General features: G+C 39.5%; 1 protein-coding gene across 3 annotated transcripts in view; it reads left to right on the top strand.

The window, feature by feature from the left end:
- Positions 1–315: 315 nt before the first annotated feature.
- LOC122666177 (acyl-CoA thioesterase 2) overlaps positions 316–26,147 on the top strand; it is a 67,526-nt gene continuing 41,694 nt past the window's right edge. For all 3 annotated transcript variants that reach the window (XM_043862317.1, XM_043862316.1, XM_043862315.1), the window contains exons 1-11: positions 316–441; positions 631–723; positions 861–928; positions 1,059–1,140; positions 3,234–3,280; positions 3,395–3,526; positions 3,899–3,976; positions 4,611–4,698; positions 8,312–8,424; positions 13,323–13,385; positions 13,466–13,521. In XM_043862317.1, coding sequence (XP_043718252.1) covers positions 426–441; positions 631–723; positions 861–928; positions 1,059–1,140; positions 3,234–3,280; positions 3,395–3,526; positions 3,899–3,976; positions 4,611–4,698; positions 8,312–8,424; positions 13,323–13,385; positions 13,466–13,521 — 836 coding nt within the window. In that variant the 5' untranslated portion in view covers positions 316–425. The remainder of the gene's footprint in view (positions 442–630; positions 724–860; positions 929–1,058; positions 1,141–3,233; positions 3,281–3,394; positions 3,527–3,898; positions 3,977–4,610; positions 4,699–8,311; positions 8,425–13,322; positions 13,386–13,465; positions 13,522–26,147) is intronic.

Below are 26,147 nucleotides of genomic sequence, written 5' to 3'. Positions count from 1 at the left end.
ACTTCTTCTGAAATAAAAAATCTCACATATGTCGATGCCTTATATGCTCTCATTGGCCCTTGATGCAAATGTATATAATTTTTGATCCAAAGTATAATCACACAAACCACACAAAAACCCCCAAAGATTAACCGACTTTTAAATGCAAGCGAATACGGATCAAGCAGCGATCTCTTGTCCATTTTATATTTACCCTAAATTTTCAGCTATTAATGATCTGCCACGTGGTAGATATATCCGCTCAGCTTCAGCTACAACTTACTTGGATTTTACCCTTCAATTGTCATAGAAAGTTTACAACAGGAAGCTTTAAAAGCCAGAGTTCCGATAGACCCGAGCAACTGCAATAGGCTCAATAGCTTCTGCTTCTTCGTGTCGAAATCTCTACACAGAAAAGACGGTTCATAAGCATCGAAATTCCGCAAATGGACACCGAAGCAGGTGAAGCATATACCTTAATTTCGATTAACTGTGATTATATTTTCTCCTACTTTGGTCTTGCAGACTTCAACTTGAATCTATTTTGCGCACGCTGTGTGAATTATACATTTGGATTGGTTCATATTATACATTTTTACTTGATTAGAACGTGTCTCTGTGTGAACTTCTGATCTGTCTTTCGTACAGCAGTGATCGGATTTCTCAGTCAAGTTCCATTACTTCAGAGGTTACCGAGGTCATCCATCAAGAAAATTGCCGAGGTCGTCAAATTCAAACATTACGGTTGGATGCAATTCTTCTTTCTCTTTTTGTTCTTTCCCCCGACACTAAATTTAAATCAAATTCAGAGTTTACAATCCTTATGATCAATGAATGAAGGAATTTTGGTTTTGTTATTGATTGATTCGTCACACTTGTAGGGCGTGGTGAGTATGTTGTTCGAGAGGGAGACAGTGGGGATGGAGTCTATTTTATTTGGGAAGGAGAGGTAAATCCTAGTTGTTTCTTAGCAGATTAAATAGGTGACTAGCTCCAAGGGTTGATACATATGATATCTGTAGTAGAGGCAGGCGTTATTTTATGATTGAAATATGCATACTGTGAAACCTGAATGGCAGGCTGAAGTTCATGCATCTGTCAATGCTGAGGAAGAAAATAGTCCGGAGTTTCAATTGAAGAAATATGATTATTTTGGTCACGGTGAGTAGCTAATTCCTGGTGATAACTGCTGACCCGCAGCATTTTGGGTAATGCTTCTGGCTTCTACAGGATTCCTTCATCAATTTCATGTATTTCCTTTTACGAGCAAAGGCAAAATATATGCACCTACATTTACACCCGACCACTTCATTTCAGATTTATCCTAAAAAAAACCAATTTTATCACGTAGGGGGTTTCTGTGCTCAAACTCATAAAACCATTTTGCTGGGCCACATTTCACTTGCTAAAATTCCAACTCGGCACCACATAATTGGTTATGTTTTTTTTCCCCGTTAACTGAATACTGTCTCAAAGGGTGTCAATCGGGCGGTTCAATTCGGGTTTGGTTTGTTTTTTTTGGTTTCGGTGTGGGTTTCAGGGAACCGAAACAAAAGCAATAAGGAGTTTTTGGTTTTGGCTCGGGTTGGACTCAGGTTCGGTTCGGTTCAGTTTGAAACTTGGGTATAGGCTGGTTTTGGGTAGGGATAAGGTAGATTTTTTAGGGTTTGGGGGTTGGTTTTAGTATTCGATTCAGTTCAGGTTCGGTCCTATCCGGCGGGCCAATAGGCGGCTCATTGGTTTAGCCTGAACCGAGCCAAGACCAAATTGTGCTATAACCCGGAAACCGGAGCCGAACCAATAAGACCTTGGGTTCAGTTTGGATCGGGCTCAGGCGGATTGGGCCGGTTTTACCGGTTCGGTTTAGGTTTGACATCCTTAACTGTCTCTTTAGAAGTTTTATGCCGCAGATGCATTTTGTTTAATCTTTTACTGATGTCTATGTGTTAATTAGGTTGTATGACTATTGGATTATATGTATAAGTAGTGCATTTACATGTTTCTGTGATTAAAAGGGAAGAGAGGGGGAACAATGTCAGGTATTTGGAGTCAAATAAATTGCTGTTACAGTTTGGCCTTTGGTTAATAATATGTTGGAGAATTCCAAAGCTCGTGATGGTGCCAATTATCATCACTGATTTGAAATTTTACCAGATTTGAAGGAGAAAATAGTTGTACTGTGCATATTCATATTAGAGAAAGAAAAGTAAAAACCCATTCAGGCAAAGCGGACAATGTCCTTGCAATTGTTGGTGACATGGATTAAATAGTTGGCTGATAATTGACAGCCAAAGAAATCAATACTGTGCTTCCCTTTGAATTATACTGAATGCAAACCTTATAGCCTTCTAGACTTTCTTACTGTGGTATTTCAGAGCAGATCTTTTTGCTTGAATCTGTAACTTAGAGTATCCGTCCAAGTTCTGAGAAAATGTTCGTTGAAGTCTCTGATATATGAGTCTAAATGCAAAGCAATAAACACTTAAAACATGTGTCTTTACAGCTGATTTATGAGCCAGCTTGAAGAAATATCTTTCTGCTAGGATGTCGTGTAGTTTAAATAGCATATAGTAATGAAGTTAAAAATACGCATAAAAGTGCAGCACAAGTTGCAGAACTAAAATGCTATAAATAGACATGTTGACAGTGTACATTTTGCAAGTCACAATTTTCTCCTCCTCCTCTCACCTACCAGGGGAAGAACTCGACTGATCGCACTAAGCCTTATCCCAACTGCTGGGGTCAGCTATGTAAATCCTGTACCATCATTCAGCTATATTTAAGGCCATATCTGCTGTAAACTTTTATATGCTCATGCCTTTTGCCATCACTTCAACATATGTCATCTTTGGCCGTCCCCTTGTCCCTCTAAAACTTTCATGCGTATCACTACTCCTCATTTGCATTCGCTGATGATTTATTTTATTCTTCCATGTCTTACTGGTCATCAATCTCAACAGCCTCATCTCAGTTTCATTTTATGTATATGCTGTTTCTTTCCTTCCCAGCATTTAGCTTCAACATCATTCTTTGCATTGTATGCTGTCTTGTAAAAATTATCCTTTAGTTTTAATGGGATTCATCATGATTCCTTTCAGTGTTTCTTTTAATCGTGTTCAAACATTTAAATGGCCGACATATATTCTTGTGTACTATATTTATATATACAATACCTGATGATATTGCATTACTTCTTGGTGGTCAAACCAAATTTCCATCTTCAATGGATGACACTGATTGTGATGGTTTTGTAGGTGCTGTATCTCTTGATCATTCGGCTGACATTATTGCTTTGTCCAAGGTAGCTGCAGTTATCATTTTGTAGTAAATCCTATGTGAAATATATTGCCTTGCCTCTCAATTGCAACTTTATGGACACTTGCACTGGGTTCTGATGCATTTTTAGTGATGGCAGTTGACATGCCTACTGCTGCACCATGAACATAGTGCATTGCTGCAGCCCAAATCGATTTGGAATGGAGACGCAGATGAAAAACATGGGACCCGCTCACTGGTGGAGCTTGTACTGCAATTAGAACCAATAGAAGTATGTCATCATCCTGTTTGTATGATATTTCTGTATCCCTAGCTAACTGAGTACTGATGCTTTTGTAATGCTTTAGATGGTGGACTATTAGACGTTTGATTTGTTTGAATCTCTCATTCAAATATTATAAAATCCCAACTACTTAATGTGCTTTAATTAATCTATGTCTGATTGTTTTTTCTACTTTTACTTTTCTTGTATCATATATGTTGTTTACTAGACTATACTCTCTGTCTCCTTTCATGCATATTTAGAGACATAATCTCAGCTTATTCTTTTTTAGCTTTCATAAATCATATTATGTATGGAAAGATTCTTGTCATGCAGACGTGAAGGCAAAAATAAATTTTCTTCTGTCCACTTGTTTTGAAGGTCGACATCTTTCGTGGAGTTACTTTGCCAGATGCTCCAAAATTTGCACAGGTTTTCGGGGGACAGTTGATTGGACAGGCATGGTTCATCTTGTTTTCTTTTGATTTGTCAGACAGAAATTATACAGTTTTTACATATGAGTCCCCAAATATGGCCTTTGTTACTGATGCATGCATCTGGATGTTGCCACACAGTCACGCAAGAAATGCACTTACTGCATGACTTGGATAAATTTGATGTTGACTTCTTGATGAACTTCTATTGATTACCATGGAAAATTTCTGGAGTGTTCCTATACACCAAGTTAACCTCATTGTGATTTTTTTTTGGGATCATCTCAACACTTGAGCCCATAATTTATTGATTCTTTTTGTAAACATAAGTAGTAAATCGAAGAATATTTCTTTATATCATATATGCTTATAATTGGATTTAGAGTAAAATTTATTTTAATGCAACCAATAGTGTTTTCGTATCCCATAGATTTGCAAATTCAAATCTGACATCTGGTTGTAATATTAATTTAAACAATTTTTTTTTGTTAGCTTCTATTTATTACCAGCAAAGTGTCTGTGAGAATATTTGTTTCATCCAAATAGTCTGAGTTTTTTTTTTTTCATTTTTATATTGAAAAAATCACATTGCTACGTCATAGAATTCATATTAGCAAGTTTCAATTTCATGATTCTTGAAACTGAATTATGATTTGCAGGCACTGGCTGCAGCATCGAAAACTGTTGATTGCTTTAAACTCCTCCATAGCTTGCATAGTTATTTCCTTCTTGTTGGGGATTTAGGGAGTAAGTTCATTTTCTGTCTTTTCTTTTGGACTAAATAGAAAAGTGTATAGTATTATTTCGTATCAGTGTATTACAGTATCACGGTATAAATTTTCCCATTTGGATTCTGAATCTGAGGTATAACCTTCACTTCAGGACATCTGCAGGCTCTCTCTCGCTCTCTCCACACACTCCTTCCTTTTCCTCATTTCTTTTTTTAAAATATATTTGGGAAACCAATGAATTAAGAGAATCATATCTAAAAATCCTAGTGTGTAACTTTATATCCCCTAAGCCCTTATTGGACAAGAACCTATCTCTTACCTGTTTCTTAAAGCATTTCTGGAGAAGGGTGTGAGTACCAATAAAAATCATAATTGAAGTGTTAGAAATACCCTTTAATAGTTTAGCTATCACGCTTTGTTATAATTTTTATCGGTAATTATAGTACGTTCATGAAGAAAAAAATGGAAAAATAATTTTAGAGATATTCTTACAGGTATTTTTCTCATTTTGTATGTTTTAATGATCAAACTGCATTGAGAGGGGTGTAAGGAGATCATAAATTTTAAGGATAAACATATTAAACGTTCTTTGTTTAAATACCCCCTTTCCCCTTTTCAGCTCAGCATTTATTGCTTATCTTTACTTGCGCAAGAATCCTGCATAGACACATTATGTTACATAATTTTAACCACTGTAAATGGGTACAAGTAGATTCTTAACATGAATAGGAAGGACCTCACAGTCAGAGAGTTTCGAGAAGCTGCCCACTTTCAATTTTATATTATTTTTATCTGGGAGATGCTGATCCACTTGAAAGTTGACAGGCTTGAGATGAGGAGTAGGTTGAGCATCCACATTCCCATTTCTCCATATATCATTAAAGCTTTCCCCTTTAACAATTTTGGGCAAAGAGCCTTATGAAATACACACACACACACAAAAGAAATATCCCACAGAATAGTTAACAAAGCAACAAAAAACTGTTTATGACTTGAAACAACTTAAAGAGTCAAGAAATTTCAATGCCACAACAACAATGAGTTATTTCCCAAGATCTTCCAACACGAAACTCAAGAATCAATGCAAAATAATAAATAACTGGTCCATTTAATTTAAGGCTTTGTTGGTTGTTTCTCTCTTGTAATGGGTGTATCTCTTGAGATTTTGAGTTTCTATTGGGGAGATTATTCTCCCTTGGGTCTCTTTTGTTGTTGGTGTGTGTGATTGGGTGGTCACTTAAATTTCCTTTGGTTAATGGAAGCTTTCTTTGTTTTCTTTGCCTTTGGGCATAGGCAAAGTGTAGAACCAAATTTTCTCCTTATGTTTGTTGGTTTATTATCTCTTTTTATTTGTGCTGCCATCAATTCCTGGTTGAGGCTTAAGATTCAATCTAGGATAAATCTGTTTTTGACTAGATCAGATTCACACAACTTTTTTTAATCCAATAAAAGTCTGATCCTATTATTATTATATTACACCTGTTTGTATTAAGTCTTTCCTAAATGCATCTTTTATATTTTCTGGTTCACTAAGCTTTGGTGGTTTGGGTGCTGGTTCAACAACCAGAACATTGTAAATTCTAGAACTACTTGTGACGTTATTGAACTCTTAATTTATTAGTGAATGATACACCTGATATAATTTGAGTCTAATCTGAATCTGAATATCTATCAGAATAGTTGGTGGATCTCAAATAGAATTAAATTTTTTTTTTTTGGTAAATAAAAATTCATTACTAAAAGGAGAAACGCGAGGGGCCCCCAAGGGGAAAAGAATGTACAAGGCACAAAGCCCAAAAAATAAAAAAGGAAGCAGCCCTGCACTAAAAGTAGTGCGAGAGACTCCAAGACCTCACAATGTGGCAATTTCTGGGGGAGTCGAGACATCTGAAAGGCGAAGACGGAAGCTTGTTTTGACATAAAAGGAGATGGATTCCCAAATCTATTGTAGAGATCTAGAGTTGGAAGTCCATCGTCTGAGATTGGGCTCCTGCCAAATGTGGTGGATTGCGACGCCGAACACGAGCATGCCAACTAAATCACAGACTGAAGAGCCACGAAAAGTCATGTCAATCCGTATCCACTCATGCTGAAAAGGCAAAATCCGGCGTCTAGTAGAGGAATTTTTATCCGCTGCTGTGCCGCGGATAAAGGTTGCTAGTAGAGGCCAAATACGAGCAAGGAGGCCCATCCAAATCCTGGCGGTGAAAGGGCAGCTGAAGAAGAGGTGCTCATAGTTCTAAAACTCGTCTCGACTCGGCGAGATGTCGCCGAGTTTCTCGATTTTTTGAGAACCCGAGACGAGATGGGATACGATATACAAAAGTCCAATATCTCGCCGATATATCGGATCTTGGTTCGAGTTCTCAGGTTGACCCAGAAAATGGCCTATCTACTAGTTTATTTACGTACCTAACTCAACAGAACTTGACATATCTTGGTCGAGTTCTGTCCAAAGCTCCCAAAACTACTCTCCTCTTCAGAAAATCTTGGTATACAAACACTTATTTATGCCAGGAACCAAGACAGACACTTATTTATACACTTATTTATGCCTAATATCATTTAAGTAAATGTTTACATTTACATTTACTTAAGATATTATTCATAAATAAGCAAATACCCCCTATTTGAATCCAATAAAAATAGTTAAAAAATCAAATTCCAAAAGAAAAAAGAGTCAACCCCCCAGTTCAAGAATAAAAACTGGATTTTGAGCGGTAGGTGCAATTTTCAACTTTCTAATGCTGGGGTTTTTCTCAAATCTAAAAATTCCATAAATCTTAATATGGTAAAACATTGCTAAAAACCAAACGTGCGGTAAAATATTCATTTGTTTTGACGTCCAAAAAATTATTTTTATTCAGAGCGATTTTGACAGCATTCGCGCACACCAAATTAAGTTTGACTGGTACATAACTCCTTCAATATAAATCAGATTTAAGCAATTTTGGACTTGTTTGAAAGCTTTGTTTTGGATAATTTATTTGATCAATTCAAGGTGGCCCGCATAGTAAAGCAGTTTGCCTTTCCAAAGTTGGAGTCTCTTGCGCAAGGGATCAATTAGGGGGGAACAGTGGTGAACAGTCAACCTGGAGGGGATCAAAGGCAGCCCAAGATATTTGACTGCAAGAGAGCCTAAGGAGAACCCAGTCAAGTTTTGGAGAGAAGTTTTAACTTCAGCAGAAACCCCAGAAAGGAAGATAAGGGATTTTGAGAGGTTTTATTGCCATATTGTTTGTCTGGCCTCCAAATTAAATCTTATTGACACATAATTGAATTGAAACTGGGATATACTTAGATCTGATCAAAATCTTGTCTGTTTTATTCCCATATTGTAAAACCATATTTTCGTTGAACACTTCAATCTATTCTGTTGATCAATTAGGCTAGACAACCCAGTTGCCTAGGGGCACTGCCCTACACTGCCCAACTCTGTCTGAGATTGTGCTTTCATGACACGTTTAAAGTGTCCAATTTTTTTTGGGTGAATAAAAATCCCCTGGGATGTAGTTTAGCACTTTTTAGCTGTTTATATTGTGATTTCAATGGGAAAGCTTTTTAATCCTAAAGTTTGTGGGTTGAGTCATGAATTAAAAAAAATTTATCATAGATATGTGCTTTTGTAGTGCCAATCATATATCAAGTTCATCGTCTACGTGATGGACATAGCTTTGCTACCCGGCGAGTGGATGCAATGCAACGAGGAAATATAATTTTCACGATACTTGCCTCATTTCAAGTAATGCATTCTAACTTTGGTTTTGCAATTTTTGTCTTGCATAGTACTGACTTATATTTGGCAGTTTTTGATGTGGTTTCTTTATCTGTAATGTGTTTGGAGAATGAAAAGGATTAGAGAATTTTCAAGTAGTTTCTTTCTTAATTTTGAGAAGGAGATGTAAGAGTTCTAGGTTAGTTCTTTGGATTTTTTGTTTGCTGTGGTGTGTGCATTTGCTTCGTGCATTTATTTGGCTTTTATGTATCTATCTTGAAATCCAATGATCCCCATCTAATATATCAGTTCTTAACTTCCCACTGTTGGCTTATTCACTTTCTGATATACTGGTATTTGAGTCTTCTTGTATGTCTCACTCTAACTTGGGGGATGGAGCAGCAACAATGTTTGTTCCGTCAAAAATATCTTGAATCAAATGTCTGTATAACATGGATCAATTTAACAAACATAATAGTAGATATTCCCATGAAGCTCCATATAAATTAGTATCTTCAGATAATTTGCTGGAAATCAGGGAACGATGCCTGTTTTGAAAGGTTGCCTCAATCGTTTTGTTTATTCAGGCAGTGTAAAAGGAGTCATTGGAATTTTTAGAGTTCATGTTCAGTTAAGCGAATTCAGTATTTGGATTTGAGCTGAGCAGCTTGAGTTGGCCTGTTTCTTACGTTTTGCATGGAACACATGCTGAAGGGATCAGAAGATGGTGGGTCAAATTCTCAGACCGAAGTACCTAACTATCCAAATTCGAATTCTATCTTGAGGGGATGGGGGTGGGCGGAGGGAGGTGGGGAAGAGGTAGTGGCCCAACAGAAAGGTAACTGCTTCAGAAACTGCTCTAGGAAAGCAGATCTGGGCAATTAAATACCCAAGCTTCCTTTAAAGTTATCACAAAAGCAATCGCAGTTGATCCTTATAAGAACCTATTTTTACTTGTAGCTAAGTTGATTTGACAAACATAACACCAAACATGGATTTTATATATATATATATATACCGAACCTATTTTTACTTGTAGCTAAGTTGATTTGACAAACATAACACCAAACATGGATTTTATATATATATATATATACCCAAACTGTCCGCTTATTGTAGGCTCTCTCATAGGGTTTCTTTATTTATTTTCTCTCTCCTCTCTGACCATTTTGGGCCCCCTACTGAGAATACCACACTGTCTGTTGCCATTTGTATGGCGTGGGAGATTACTCCTACAATGGCAGTGTGGGTAACCCTCCCCCACATATATATATATACAATTGAAGTTTCAAAATACCTCTTTGTGTTTTTTCTCCGGTCCAGACTTGGTCTGGTTTTCTCTTGGGCCGACATCGGCTATGGCTTGACCGACGTCGGCTAGAGAGTGTTCTATGTTAGGGTTTGGTTGAGAACCGTGGGATTATCTTGTTACACCTTACTTTAGGGTTTTCTATTTTTTCCCTTTTTACCTTTTTACCCCTTTAGGTTTGTTACTCTATTATAAATAAAGAGGACCTTTGTCATTAATGACTAATCACATCATTCTCTCAACTCTGATTCTGAACTTGGTATCAGAGTCCAAAACCCTAGAAAGTTTTTTTGGTTTTTTTGCATTGTTCTCCTCCACCACCACCGCCGCCCGTTGGAGGCCGTAGCCTCCTTGTCTAGCATGGTAGATGAAACCTGCACCATGCTCTCTTGAGTTTCTCACTACATCGCGCCTCTTCACCACACATTCCCACTGCCGTTGCCTCTGCCACCTTTCCCGTCGCTGGCGCTACCGCTGCCACTTTGAAGCTACTCCTGGTCGCCTCTCACTACTGTTGCCGCGACCCCTTCATCACCCTTGTGTCCACTACGGCCCACCGCAGGTCGCTGCGCCTCTTCCGCCGGCCCTCCTGTCGCCAGCACTGCCTCCGCTCGCCACCGCCACAACCTGCAGGTCGTCGTGCCTCTTCTGCTGCCCCCTTTCCACCAGCGCTGCCTCCGCTCGCCACTGCAGCGACCCAGCAGGTCATTGTGCCTCTTCCGCCGGCTCCTTCTGCCACCAGTGCTGCCTCTCGCCTCCGCCGCGACCTAGCGGGTCGCTGCACCTTCCCGCCGGTTTCTTTTGTCAGTGCCGCTGTGACTCACCTAGGTCGTCGCGTCTTCTGTCGGTTTCTTTTGCCGCTGCCCTTTTTAGTTGTAGAGTAATCCTCCTCTTTGGATACTATGGCTGATGAAAATGCTAGTGCTACCTCCACTGGTGCGCCCTCCACTGGCACAACAAAGGTGCACCCACTTGGTCATTCGAGTAACACTGGGCATCATACTCTCCAACCTGGCCCCATCAAGCTGAATGGTCAGAACTACCTCACCTGATCCAGGGCATGTCTTCTCACACTCCGGGGACACAACTACTTTGGCCTCATCACAGGAGACACTCCCAAGCCAATGGATCTTACGGCAGCTACCAGCCTACCGCATGGTCGTTTAATGATCCGCTGGTTATGTCTTTCCTGCTCAACTCTATGGAGCCCTCTGTCAGTCCCAACTTTGTTCTCTTTAATTTTGCCAAGGAACTATGGGATGCAGTTGGACAGACCTATTCGCAGGCAAGGAATTATGCCCAAATATATGAGATATGGCATCAATTTTGTAGCACTACTCAGAAGGAACTATCTCTCACTGCCTACTATTCTGCCTTGACCACTTTTTGACAGCAATTAGATTTCTATCATCCCATTCCCACTGTTCATCCTAATGATGCTGGTATATTTCAAAAGGAAAGGGAGATGGAATGTCTGTAAAATTTTCTGACCGACCTGAATCCTGAATATGATCAAGTTTGGGTATAGATATTAGGGTGTGATACATTCCCTACTCTTCTTTAGGCGTATAATTTTGTTCAGCCCGAAGAACATTGACGGACTGTTTTGATGCCTCCAACTGTTCCCGTACGGTCTGCCTTGCTTATTACACCACCTGCACCTCTCACTGTAGATTCTTCCAAGGCTCCTTTTGCATGGGAACCCGTGAAATGTGATTATTATGGGCACTCTCGTTATACACAGGATACTTGTTGGAAGCTCTATGGGCGTCCCAAGGGTGGACGCAATCCCAAACAGGGCAATACTCGTTCCTAGGATCATCTCTCTGAAGCACCTGATAATTGTCTGGCTACCTCTACTACAGCATCTTTCTCTCCGGATCAGATGGCTGCCATCCAAAAATTGGTGACACAACTGACCACTAGTTCTTTCTCTTCTCTTGTCTCCAACCTTAGTTGGTCTACAACTTAGATAAGTAATCTACACCCTCTTGTTACATGTAGTTTCATTTATGGTTTGGATGACATATATATATATATATATATAGACACTAAGTAAGGAACTTTTTTAACAAAGACTTTCTTTTTTCCCGGTAGCAAAAGTTCATTTGACAAACGTAACAATGAAACGCTAAATATTAGGGGAACTGTTTTAACAAAGACAGAGACCAAAACCAAGCAGTCCTGCACCTGCTTAGACCTCATCAAGTCCAAGGTCAAAGGTGAAAAAAATTCTCATGGTAAAAAATGGGTTTCTCAGGTGCCGAAAAACTTATTGCACTTGAGGGCCCAGCTTATTTTTGGAGAAAGCAAAAGAATTTTTTTAATGCTATTCAAACAATAGCAATGTGTACACAGGATGTTGTATACTTGCCAATGGCCCACATCTGGACACCCATAAAAATCTTCTTCTCCAGTTTTTTTGTAGACCAGAGAACCCACAAACCGGAAGCCATATGACCCCTTTACGCATATACAAAGTCAACCCAGGTTACTCACGTGCTCTTACCTATTCACTGAAGCACCCCAGCTGTTCCAATGATTTACATATGAATTCCCCTAAAATCCTGAACCAAAGAACACCAAGAAAATACCATCTCTTATAGCTAGTGATAGGGTGGCTTACTCTACCCACTTATACACAATATGCCAATGATCAACACTCCCATAACCTTCTTAGGTAGTTAGGTAAGCACCTTAATTTCCTCATGTTGCTTAGGTGTGACTTCTGTTCGTTATATGTTGGTTGCTTTTGGTCTTTCATTGCTTCTGGGTGTTTGAAGGTCAGTCAAGTTTACTATCCTGGGTTAGCTGCTCGTGGATGGATTTTTCTATTCGTATGAGTGGTGCTTACCTTTTTGTATGGGGAAGATTAATTTTCAAGCAGTGTTTTCTTGTGAGATGGTGTCATGCATACTTATTTCCTTTTTGAGTGGAGTTATACTCTTGTACATGGTTTCCATATTATACTTTATTTTTTAGTTTCAAATAGAATTTCTTTTACTGTTGCCGACCCCCCCCCCCCTCTCAAAAAATATGCCCATGTGGGGTCTGTCACTGCTTGATAGTGTCCCAGTGGGAACCATAGCAAAAAGGGAGCACTCCTTTTGCACACCAGCCTGCCCACTGTTTGTTGTAGTTTGCTCAATCAGGTCATTGCAAGTAGCCAAGCAAACCTCTTCCTTTGAGGTGGATTTTGAGCATTTGGATCCTTGCTAGAAGGAAACTACCCCAAAAATTAATATTGAATTATGGAAGTGCCACCATACACCTTGAACCCAGTTGCCCATATGGCCATATGTGTTTGTCTATGTACACACCGGAAGGCCACTTTGCCCCATATGTGTTTGTCTTACTAACGCCACATGCATGTTTGATTAAATTCCCCTCAGCATGTTAAGTCATGATATGTATTCCAAACTGCACAGTTCTTTTTTTTTTTTTTTTTGTTGAATAAAATTGCATCTCCTTATTAATAACCTCTGATGTTCTTATCCATTTCCATTCAACATAGACATCTCTGTTTCACTGTTGTTACAATGGAATGTTACGTGGTAACTGCATTAAAAGTGTATCTCCAGCTCAAAAATATTTAACAATCAAATTTATTTTACAGAAGGAAGAGAAGGGATTTGAACATCAGGAAGTTGCGATGCCGTCAGTGCCAGCTCCCGAAATGGTATCTAAAGTTTGATTACTTTATGTAGAGAATTTCAGGGGCTTGTGGTATGGTGTTTAAACTCCAATGATATGTTGCAGTTACTATCAATGGAAGAGCTGCGGGAACAACGTCTTACTGATCCTCGTCTTCCCAGGTAATGTTTGCATTGGATTATGGATATACTATAATATGACATATTTCCTATTATGATTTGACTGTGAAAAGTAAATTTTTAGTTTCATCTATGAGGTAAATTTATTGGGAAATGGAAAAAAAAAAGAGGTAAAAAGAACTGAAAACAAAAGTAAAGCAGTAGCAGGACACCTTGACCATGCTTTTGTACAAAAAACTAACAATGAATGATTTGCTGTAGTGTGTCATCAGGCTCTAATCGTTTACTGTCAAATACATGAGCAACTTTGAGTATATTAGATCATAAGGCTCTTCAATGAATAATTGATCACTAGACCTACATGGTCGATAGAACCAAAACATCTTTAGGTATTCTTTGCTCCCTGTCTTTCAACATGGGCCAGTAGGGAGTGGAATATTTGGGGATAGGGGTTGGTGGGAGGGGAGATAACATAGGACACAAACCCCTGGGATTCAAAATCATAGAGAGCACAATATTAATTAGATTAGCTAGGTTAGCTAGGTTATCAAGAGTAGTCAACTAACTCTGAAAGCTTCCGGGAATTAGTGTCGAACTTGCTGGGTGAAAGTGGTTCAAAGATTGTCTACAGTTGACCAACTCACTATTTTTTTTGCAGGTGGAACATACATTCACCATCAATCTTTTTTGTTTTTTTTTGGGAGATAAGATTATCCATTGTTAATGTTCTCTCAGCATGAAAAAGGACTCTTGATATGGGATGTGCAGGCTCCAGATGAACAGAAAGTAGTAAGTTACAATTTTGGGGACACATGGATCGATTAGTCAAGAAGAAAAGATTATTATGGGGGGTGATCTGAATGGACATGTTGGGAGAGATTGTAAAGGCTATGAAGGTGTGTTGATGTGTAGATTGACGCTGCCCTTCCCTAACAGTTCGAGCTTTTAGGTGAAACGGTAGCGAACAGGGTATCAGAGTAGGGAGGTCAAATGGTTGACTCCTAGAAAGTGCAAAAATCGGGTAGGGCCGTGTGTGTTAGAGTTTGTGTAATAAGGGTACTTTAGGAACTAGTCTTTTGCCTAGTTGCTTTATATTGTATTTCCTCCTCTTTTTTTTTATTTATCATTTTTACCTTTTACCTCCCTAGGGAGGTGTATGTAATTTCTTTCTTCTTAACAATGAATTAATATAGATGTGGTGGAGAATACACACATTATCACTGAACTCTTCCCTTCTCTATTCTCTTGTCTTCTTCTTCTCTTCCTCCTCCTCTCTTCCTCCTTCAACTTCTTCTCCTTCTCTTACTTGCATTACCTAAAATTCAACTTGGTATCAGAGTTCTCAGGTTTGAGAGTTGTATTTCTCTTCTTGCTCCTTTTTTTCCCCCCTTCTCTTTGGAATCCTAGGGCACAAAGGAGTCCAAGGAGGAGGCTGCTATGTGAAACACTTGAATAAGGATGAAATAGGTTTCATATACAACCTATTTGGAGATTTCAAGTTGATATTTAAGCTTTCTTGAAGCTCACATGAAGATTTGAAGCATCTCAAGTTACCACCAGCTCTCTATTGCAGTCCCTCTTTCTTTGTCTCTCCCGACAAGTGTTTGGGTCTTGGTATGGACCTCTAGAATCGCCCAAGGGTCCCTTTTATGCTCCATATGTCCCTCTTTGGTGATTGAAGAAACTGTTGGAGCAGTACCACTTCTCATGGAATCTGCCAGGTAAACCAATATGGTTTTCTTTCCATTTTTCTTGCATTGGGAGTGCAATGTATGATGTTTTTGGTTGTAAAATGGCTATGGAATGCCTTGTTTGAACTCTTTGAGTTGGTTTGAGTTGATGCTACCCTTTGGAGGGTTATCTAAGTGGAGATTTATCAAAGTTGGTGTTTGTTTTTTTCTTGGCTGGGACTCTTTTCTTGTGTTGGACTGCATATTTGGGTTGAGTGTGTACTCCCCACTTGGTTTGGATACCTTTGTTTATGGTCAAGTGCCATTTTTTCTACACTATGCTTGATTCGGATGTCTCCGGGCTTGGTTTGGCTGATTCATAGCCTACTCTGATAGCCCTTCAGTTAGTTTTTGAGAATGAACATACACAGATCTCCATTGTGAAGCTCGATAACACCAACTACTTGGACTGGGCTCACTTTATGAAGCTTTCTCTTAGGATTAAAGGGAAACTTGGATATATTACTGGTGCTATTACGGCCCCAGAGCCTGGCTCTCCTACCTATCAGAAGTGGGAGACCCTGAAAATTCCATAATCATGACTTGGCTGATTTTCTCGATGAAGCCCGAGATTGGGAGAAGATTTATGCAAAAGGAAACTGCAAAGGCCATTTGGGATAATGTCCCAAGACCTTTGACAGGGTGGGTGACTCTGCCAAGGTCTACCAGCTTCTCCAAAAAATTATTACAATGCGGCAGGGTGACAGGACCATTTCTAAGTACTATAATACCTTTGTTGGTCTCTGGGAGGAGTATGACCACTACAGGGATCTTCAACTAACCAATCCAGAGGATGAAGCGAAGGTGTATCACACTCTTGAGAAGGAATGTGTCCTCATTTTACTTGGTGGCCTTAATCCTGACTATGAACCAATCTGGATCCAGATCTTAGGCCGGTCTCCTCTTCCCTCTCTTGATGAGGTCTGTACTCTGTAGCTACTTACAAAGTGAGGAGACCAGGCGTGTGGCCATGGAACCAGCATCATCACTTGAGCGGTTTTAGTTCTCACAGAGACTTCCATGGTGGTGGGAGAGTCCAAGGGCCTACCTGTAGCGAAGACAAAAACAGATTTCGATGCGATCATTGTGGGAGATCTGGAGATGCTAAAGAGAGGTGCTGGATTCTTCATGGCCATTCTCCTGGTACACGTGGTGGCCATACAGGGGGAGCTAGAGCACACTTTGTGATAACTGAGGCAGATGCTAGGGGGTATCCACCTAGCACACAGGATGATTCAACCTTGGCAAATACAGTGTTTCGCAGGGTTATGTTACATTTGGTCACTTCATCTTATACACCTACAATGGAAAATTCCTCATCATCCTTTACTTTGCAGGTCTCCACATCCGCTCCTACTACAGCCCAGTCTTGTGTTATTGACTCTGGTGCCACTGACCACATGACTGGTACGTCTCACTATTATGATTCCTATACCATTTGTTCTAACATTCCTGTTACATCGTCTATTTCTCTTGATTCCGTCCTTCACGTCCCTAATCTTGTTGCTAATCTTTTATCTATGAGTTATTTGATTAAATCCTTGAATTGTTGTGTCACTTTTTTCCTTCTCACTATCTTTTTTAGGATTTGGTGACGAAGAGGATTATTGGTAGTGGACGTGAGGAGAAAGGCCTCTACCTTTTTGAACCTTTTTTGCCCACAGCTCAGTCCTATATGTGTGGACGTAATGATAGTAGCTTTGTGGATTCTTTTATGTTATGCCATTGTCGTCTCAATTACACAGCTCATTCCTTGAATTGTTGTGTCACTTCAATGTGAACTATGTATGTTTGCCAAACATTGTCATTCATCTTATCCATATTAGGGTAATAGATCTATTGTCTCTTTCCATATTGTGCATACGGATGTTTGGGGACCCTCTCCTACTACCTCTTTATTTGGCTATCATTACTTTGTTTCATTTGTTGATGACTTTTCTCGCACTACTTGGATTGTTCTGATGAAGCATAAAAGTGATGTTTGTGATGCATTTAAGAATTTTGATCAGATATGCTTACTCAGTTTGATACTCGAATCAAAATTGTTCGTTCTGATAAAGGGGGGGAATACATGTTTAGTGGCCTCCAAACCTTCTTTGCTAATAATGGCATTATCCATCAGCTAGCGTGTGTTGACACACCCTAACAAAATGGGGTTGTTGAGAGAAAAAATCGCCATTTATTGGAGGTCACTCGTAGTCTTTTATTTGGCATGCATGTTCCTAAGACCTTCTGGTCTAATGCTCTTCTCACTGCTTCCTTTCTCATAAACCGCATGCCTACCTAACTCCTTGGTTCCAAATCTCCCTTGGGAAACCTTATCTCCACAGGTCTTTGCTTTCTCCCTTCCTCCCAAAGTCTTTGGATGTGTTTGCTATGTTCATGTTAACAACCCTCTCGCACTAAACTTAACTCCAAAGCTCTCAAATGCCTCTTTCTTGGGTATTCTTTTACTACCAAAGGCTATAAGTGTCATCACCCTTCCTCTCTTCGGTGTCTCCTCTCCAAAGATGTCACCTTCCTTGCCCTTCCTCAGCATCCTCTTCAGGGGGAGAATTGTGGAAGTGAACAGGCTGCTAATACTGATAATGTTCCCTTTCTTTCTCCTCTACTTATTTCTCCTTTTATGCTTGACATTGGGAAACACAGAGAAGTGGATGTGGTTGATATTGATGATCAACCAGGTGTTGGTGCTAGCAATGAAAAAGAGATAGTTGTGTACAAAAGAAGTGAGTGCTTGAAGGGAAAGAAAACCTTCCAAGAGTCCTCTTTGGATCGACATCCTGAAACCCATTCTCCTCAATCAGGTGACATCCCTTCTCTTCCTTCTGATTTAAACCTTCCTATTGATGTTAGAAGGGGAAAAAGAGCTTGTACTAATCCTATAGCCCAGTTTGTTACCTATGATGCTCTCTCTCTCCTACAGGTCTTGCCTTTACTGTTGCTCTCTCTTTTGCTTCTATTCCCAAGAATATCACTGAGGCTATGTTTGACGCAAAGTGGAAGCAAACTATGTTTGAGGAGATGATGGCACTTGAGAAGAATGGTACTTGGAAATTGGTAGATCTTCTTAGGGGAAGAGTTCCAGTTGGATGCAGATGGGTCTACTCAATCAAGTATCGATCTGATGGTGCAGTTGAAAGGTACAAGGCAAGGTTGGTGGCCAAGGGGTACAGTCAAGTATATGGAATTGACTATCAGGAGACATTTGCTCCTGTGGCTAAGCATAACTCTATAAGAGTTCTATTATTATTGGTGGCCAATAAAGATTGACCATTATATCAGTTAGACGTGAAGAATGCCTTCCTCCATGGTGACTTGGAAGAGGAAGTGTACAAGCAAACTCCACCAGGATTCAAAATTCCTTCAGCTAAAGGGAAAGTGTGTCTTCTCAAGCAAGGTTCAAGATCTCGGGTTTCGACCGGCCAGAAACCGAGATATGGTCGAAATTGGTCGAAACTATTAATTTTTTCCCAGCCAACTCGAGTTGGTGGTTTCGAGGCCCAGAAATGCTTTTTTTTATCTGATTTTTTGTATACAGCCTATTCTAGACATTCTAAACATAATGCATGAACTATTTTCATAAAAATAACACTCAAAATGGTACTTGTGGTTTTTTACCCAACTTTACTAGTGTACGCACAGTGTACTGAGAATCATAGTTGTCAGGTTAGACACTTATTTATGCCAAACTGAAGATATTATTCATAAATAAGCAAATACCCCTTGTTTGAATCCAATAAAAGTAGTTACAAAAATTAAATTCCAAAAGGGTAAAAAGTCAACCCCCCAGTTTAAAAACAAAAACTGGATTTTCGGCGGTAGGTGAAATTTCAACTTTTTAATGTCGGGGTTTTTCCCAAATCTAAAAATTCCATAAATCTTTTTATGGTAAAACATTGCTAAAAACCAAAAGTGCGGTAAAATATTCATTTGTTTTGATGTCTAAACAATTATTTTCAATTAGAGCCATTTAACTTTGACTGGAACATAACTCCTTCAATATAAATCAGATTTAAGCAATCTTGGAATTGTTGAAAAGCTTTTCAAAGTTAATTTGGTGTGCGCGAATGCTGTCAAAATGGCTCTGATTGAAAATAATTGTTTAAACATCAAAACAAATGAAAATTTTACCGCACTTTTGGTTTTTAGCAATGTCTTACCATAGTAAGATTTATGGAATTTTTAGATTTGAGAAAAACCCTAGCATTAGAAAGTTGAAAATTTCACCAACCACCGAAAATCCAATTTTTGTTCTTGAATTGAGGGGTTGACTTTATATCCTTTTGGAATTTATTTTTTAAATATTTTTATTGGATTCAAATAGGGGGCTATTTGCTTATTTATGAATAATATCTTAAATAAATGAAATACAAATACAAAAACGTATAAATGAGTGCTTGACCTGGTTTCTGGCATAAATAAGTGCATGTCCTGGTTTCCAGCCAGGTTTCCTCAAGTTTCGATGGGGATAAGTGACACTTATATAGGTATTCAGGTCGAAACCAACCGAAACCATGAACTTTTAAAACTCTCTGCATAACTCGTCTCGGTTTCTTGCGAAACCGAGATATCTCGGTGGTTTCGGTCGGTTTCGACCGAGTTCTTTTTCCATGTTCTCAAGAAGGCAGTATATGGTCTCAAACAGTCACTAAAGGCATGGTTTGAGCAATTTCGGTAGGCTATTTTGAAGAATGGATATTCCCAAAGTCAAGCTGACCACACTCTCTTTACATGGCGAGGTAATGGTACCATCACAGCTCTTATTGTCTATGTTGATGATAATATAGTAATGGAGATGACAGAGCTGAGATAAATAGGCTGAAGACCTACTTGGCTCAACAATTTGAAATCAAAGATTTGGGTCCCTTAAAGTATTTGTTGGGTATTGAAGTATCAAGGTCCAAGGGAGGAATCAACTGTTAGAAGTCATGTAATAGGGGTAGTTTAGGAACTAGTCTCATTACTAGTTGCCTTATTATGTAATTCTGTCTTTTCTTCTTTATTTCCCTTGTACCTCCCTAGAGAGGTGGATGTAATCCTCTCCTTATTATGTTTGAAGTAATATAGGTGTATGGAGAAGTCTCTCCAACACAATTGATTACAACCAAAACTATTCTCTTCATCTCTTCTCTCTTCTCTTGCCTTCTTCTTCCTCCTCCAACTTCTTCCTCCTCTTCTACTTACCTCCTTAACCTAAAATCTAACTTGGTATCAGAGCCTTAGGGTTTGAGAGTCGAATCCAGCTTCTTGTTCCCATTTTTTCTTCTCTTTGAAATCCTAGGGCACAAAGGATTTCAAGGAGAAGCTTCCTATGTAAAGAATCTGTTGAGAGAATTATGAAATAGGTTCGGAATAACCTATTCTAGTGATTACTACTGCTGTTTGAGCTTTGATGAAGCTCATTTGATGATTTGAAGTTCTGCTAGCCAGTGCTAGAGTTACCGCCAGCCCTCCATTGCAGTCCCTGTATCTCCTTCTCTTGGCATGGGTTTGAGGATTGGAATGGGTCACTAGAATCGCCCAAGAGTGTTGTTTAAGGGCCATGTGCTTCCTCTTCTTTGAAGACTCAATCGAGCACAACTTTTTTCGTGGAAACAAGTTTCTGCCGATTTCGCTGCAGCAGTTGCGATCCTTGTTTCTTTCTCATTTCGGCATGGATTTGGTTGTTGGAGTAGCTCATTAGGATCGTAGAAGGATCCTTCCTTTGCCTCTGGTGTTCTCTATTGATGGATGAGGCTTTTCTTTGAGCACAACTCAGTTTCGTGGTGTCCTTTTTTCTGCCCAGGTAAACCCGATAATGTTGTCCTAGCATTTAGGGTACATTGGGCTCTTGTTTGGTTGAGAGATGATTATGAATATCTGTATTTGAAATCTTGAAGCTTGTGTAAGCTATTTTACTCTGTGGAGAGTGTTAGGGTGAAGCTTTCTTCCTTGCTGGAATTTCTATTTTGTATTGGGAACCTCTATTTGGGTTGAGTGTGTACTCCCCACTTGCTGTTTATCATCTGGTTTATGGTCAAGTACCATTTCCCTTACATGATGGTTGGTACAGAGTCTTCTGAGCTTGGTTCGGCTGATTCACAGCCCCCTTCAACAGCTCCTCAGTTGGTTTATGAGAGTACTCACCAACAGATTTCCTTTATGAAGCTTGATGGTATTAATTACTTGGATTGGTCACATTCTGTGAGACTTTCCTTTAGAAGTAGGGGAAAACTTGGATATATCACAGGTACTATCAAGGCTCCAGAAGCTGGTTCACCTACTTTTAATAAATGGGAGACTGAAAATTCTACAGTTATGACATGGTTGATCTTCTCCATGAAGCCCGAGATTGGGAGAAGGTTTATAAGGAAAGAAACTGCTAAAGCTATCTGGGATAGCGTCTCTGTGGCCTTTGACAGAGTAGGTGACTTTGCCAAGGTCTATCAGCTCCATAAAAAAATTCACTCATTGAAGCAGGGTGACAAAACTATTTCTGAGTACTACAGTGCCTTTCTTAGTCTTGTGGAGGAGTATGACCACTACAGGGACTTTCATTTGACCAACCCAGAGGATGAAGCAGAGGTATATCTGACTCTTGAAAAGGAGCATGTCTTCTCTTTACTTGGTGGTCTGAACCTTGACTATGAGTCAGTTGGACTCCAGCTATTAGGCCGGTCTCCCCTTCCCTTTCTTAGTGAGGTTTGTAGTCACTTACAGAGCGAGGAGACTCGGCGGCTTACTATGAAACCACCACCAGCATCATCTCATGAGAGGTCAGCCCTCAATCCCAGTTCTTTTCGGGACACCCGTGGAGGTGGTAGAGGCCAAGGGCCTAACCGTGAGGAAGCCTGTACTTTGGAGACAGTTGGTGCTAGTGGAGTTGGGCGAGACAGATTTAAATGTGATCATTGTGGACAAACTGGACACACCAAGGATGGGTGTTGGTCTCTCCATGGTCGTCCTCCTGGTATACGTGGTCGTGGTGGCCGTAGAGGGGGAGCTCGAGCTCATTCCGCGACGACTGAGGCTGATGCTCCACAGGATGACTCCACCTTTATGGATGCAGTGGTTCGCAGGGTCGTGTCACAGTTAAGCACATCTTCTACATCTAGTGTGGCTGGCTCCTCATCATCCTCAGCTTTACAGGTCTCCACCTTAGCTTCTACTGCCGCCCAGTCTTGGGTCATTGACTCTGCAGACCACATGACTGGTACGTCTCATTATTATGATTCCTACACCATTTACTCTAGTAAGGATAAGGTTAGGGTAGCTGATGGCTCCCTTTCCTCCATATCTGGTAAGGGTAATATCCCTGTGACATCATCTATTTCCCTCACTTCTGTTCTTCATGTCCCTAACCTTACACTGAACCTTTTATCTGAGTCATCTGACTAAATCTCTCAACTGTTGTGTCACATTTTTTCCTTCTCACTGTCTTTTTCAGGATTTGGTGACGAAGAGGATTATTGGTAGTGGACGTGAAGAGCAAGGCCTCTATCTTTTTCACCCTTTTTTGCCCACAGCTCAATCTTATGTGTGTGGCCGTAATGATGGTAGTTCTGTGGATTCTGTTATGTTATGGCATCGTCGTCTTGGCCATCCATCTTTTGTTGTAATGAGGAAACAATTGCCTCTTCTCATGTTTTTTAATGTGAACCATGTATGTTTGCCAAACATTGTCGGTCTTCATATCTTTATCATGGTAATAGAACTGTTGCTCCTTTTCATATTGTGCATACTGATGTTTAGGGTCCTTCCCCTACTACTTTATTTGGCTATCTGTAGAAAACCTAAGACCTGTAACCAATAACCTTGTAGAGGAGAAAAGAGAGGAGAAGAGTAGCTGCAAGGGGAGGAGCCGTATGTCTTGTGTTGCTTCCTCCCTCAAGTATCTTATTTATAATAAAACCATTACAATCATAAAAGGAAAAGGAAACTAAACCTAATCTAAAATAGGTAACTAACTTAGACTAGGAAACCGACTCCTAACTCCTAACAATTAAAGACATAAAACAATAAAGGAAATCATAATGGACTCAACCACAATAGGGACACTCCCCCTATCGTGGTACACTTCTCAACACTCCCCCTCAAGCTAGAGTATACAGATATTAAAAGAAAGGCTCCAGCTTGGACTAAAAAGTATAGAAAATCAAACTCAACACCAGTCTTGAATAGTAGTTGTAGACTTCAGTGAGCACAGAAGAAACTCCAATAAAATCAATAGAAATATCAGCCCAAGCACTGGACGATAGATAACATCAACTGCGATCCAAAAACAGCAGATAGGTAACAATGACAGATGTTCTCCAATAATTGTGGAACTTGATTGCTAATAAGAGAAGACGCGATCTTCAATATAAGGAAAGAACTCCATCTTCAAAGTAAGAATCAATTCAATCGCACAAAGTGGAATTTTCCTGTCGATCTTCAAAAAACACCATAGCATGCTTAAAAGATGGAGGGCAGCAACTTCGGAGTTTCCCTTCAAAAGTAAAGTAAAAATCTTCACTGAAATAAATATTGAGAAATCTTCACCGAAATATTCTTGAAAAGATAAGACTCTCCAATTGAGAAAGGTAAGACTCTCTAGACTCTCCAATTGATGACTTGTGCAGAGCAGATATGCAAATAATAATATCCAATTCCATCTCCCCCTCATGTGTAGCAGTACACGTGAACAAATAACGGCCAATAATCAACATCTCAAAGCATAGGCATCATTAAAAAATTTCATAAACAAGAGCACCGCAAATAACAGCCGTAGATAGAATCCCAATATATATCAGTTTCTAACCTCCCCTCACTGGAGCCAACAACCACCATGCAAGGTCCAACCTTCAAAGAAGTACAAATCCCACATGTGTTTGGGGCCCACCTGGGCAACTATACTTCAAGAATTTTAAAGAAATGTCGGAATTAAAAGGGCAATGGCAGTTTGGTATATGACCAGTATCTCAATAATTTCCAATCTCCCCCTCAAAACAAACTCCAACCTCAATATCATTTAAGTACCAATTTGCCAAAAAACAAATTGATGTGATCTGGGCCCACAAAAGCAATAATATGGCATATATGTATACCCAATGGCAATTCTGTAATAACATCATGCAATCTCCAATTGATGTGGAACCCGGGTCAAAATACCCAATTTCGTTCGGGATGGACCCATCCAAGTATACAATAGGAATAACAAGAGGTAATGGCAGAACTGTAATTTAAGTGAAATCCATATATATGCATAAGCAAGGCCAAATTTAAGGGAGGAGTGGCAATCTGGTAATAAATCAGAATTTGCAAGGGGGCTATGGGTAATTGAAGAAGCAGTGGGACATAATGGGAATTAAAATTATTAGTTGGGTATAGACTAGGTAATAACAAAAAATATGAATATAAGATTATAAGCTGAATAAAGGAAGATGATAAGGGTAAAAGAGGAAACTCAAATAAGGTAATGGTGACACATGATGACATGAAAAGGTTAAAGATGATTGGAGTTGTCTTCCAAGAAACAAAAGGGTAAAACTGAAAAAAGAAAAAAAAATTAAAGGACCACACAACTATGAGGGTGTCTTTAATCGTGGATGGATTCTAGTGGAAACTAAAGAAAGAAAAAGATAACCGTCTCCCCATCTCCCCAACTAAGAAATCACTTTTTTTTTTAAAAAAAAAATAATCAAGAAACAAGTGGGGTGGTAACCAAGAATGAAAACAGAGGCGAAAACCAATGAATCGAAGTCATCCGCACAAAGGATTCAGCAGCAAATCGAATGAACCAAGAGAATCGATGGTCGTCTTGAACCGTCGAAACCCTTCGTCTCCAACCGAGCGCCAACATCAGCAAATAGTAGCATATATGGTTTCATGTACGAAAAAGCAATAGAATCAGCAATATGTCTTCTTCTCAGAAAATCGATACCAAGAACAGCAAACAATAGCAGATGCCACACAACCAACTACAGCGATCAGCAGATGGCAACAACTAGTAGCAGACACAAAAGATTTGAAGAAATCCAAACCCAGAAAATTGCAAGGTGGTAGAAGAACCCCTTGTTTTTCGATGCTTCGATACAGCAGTGGTTTAACCAACGAATCAATCCTCAAAAACCAGCAATAGAAGAAAACAAGAAACGCAAGCGAGAGCGCAGACAATAGCAGCAAACGATGATTAATTGATCAGCGGTAACAGGTATGATCGGTCAGCAGAATTTTTTTTTTTTTTTTCTTCTTCTTCTTCTTCTTCCTCATTGCTCTGATACCATGTAGAAAACCTAGGACCTGTAACCAATAACCTTGTAGAGGAGAAAAGAGAGGAGAAGAGTAGCTGCAAGGGGAGGAGCCGTATGTCTTGTGTTGCTTCCTCCCTCAAGTATCTTATTTATAATAAAACCATTACAATCATAAAAGGAAAAGGAAACTAAACCTAATCTAAAATAGGTAACTAACTTAGACTAGGAAACTGACTCCTAACTCCTAACAATTAAAGACATAAAACAATAAAGGAAATCATAATGGACTCAACCACAATAGGGACACTGTCCCTATCGTGGTACACTTCTCAACACTATCGTTATTTTGTGTTATTTGTTGATGATTTTTCACGTGCTACATGGACTGTTCTTCTGAAGCATAAGAGTGATGTTTGTGCTGCCTTTCAGAATTTTTATCAAATGATTCTTACTCAATTTGAGACTTAAATCAAAATTGTTCGATCTGATAAAGGGGGAGAGTACATGTTTGGTGGCCTTCAAACCTTCTTTACTACTCATGGGATTATCCATCAGCTAGCGTGTGTTGACACGCCCCAACAAAATGGGGTTTCTGAGAGGAAAAATCGCCATCTACTGGAGGTCACCCGTAGTCTCTTGTTTGGCATGCATGTCCCCAAGACCTTGTGGTCCGCGGCTCTTCGTACTGCCTCCTTTCTCATCAATCGTATGCCTACCAAGCTTC

Source organism: Telopea speciosissima, chromosome 6, assembly GCF_018873765.1.
Source record: "Telopea speciosissima isolate NSW1024214 ecotype Mountain lineage chromosome 6, Tspe_v1, whole genome shotgun sequence".
Taxonomy (NCBI): Eukaryota; Viridiplantae; Streptophyta; class Magnoliopsida; order Proteales; family Proteaceae; genus Telopea; species Telopea speciosissima.
Note: the sequence above shows the minus strand (reverse complement) of the source record. Positions and strands in the feature narration are given on the sequence as shown.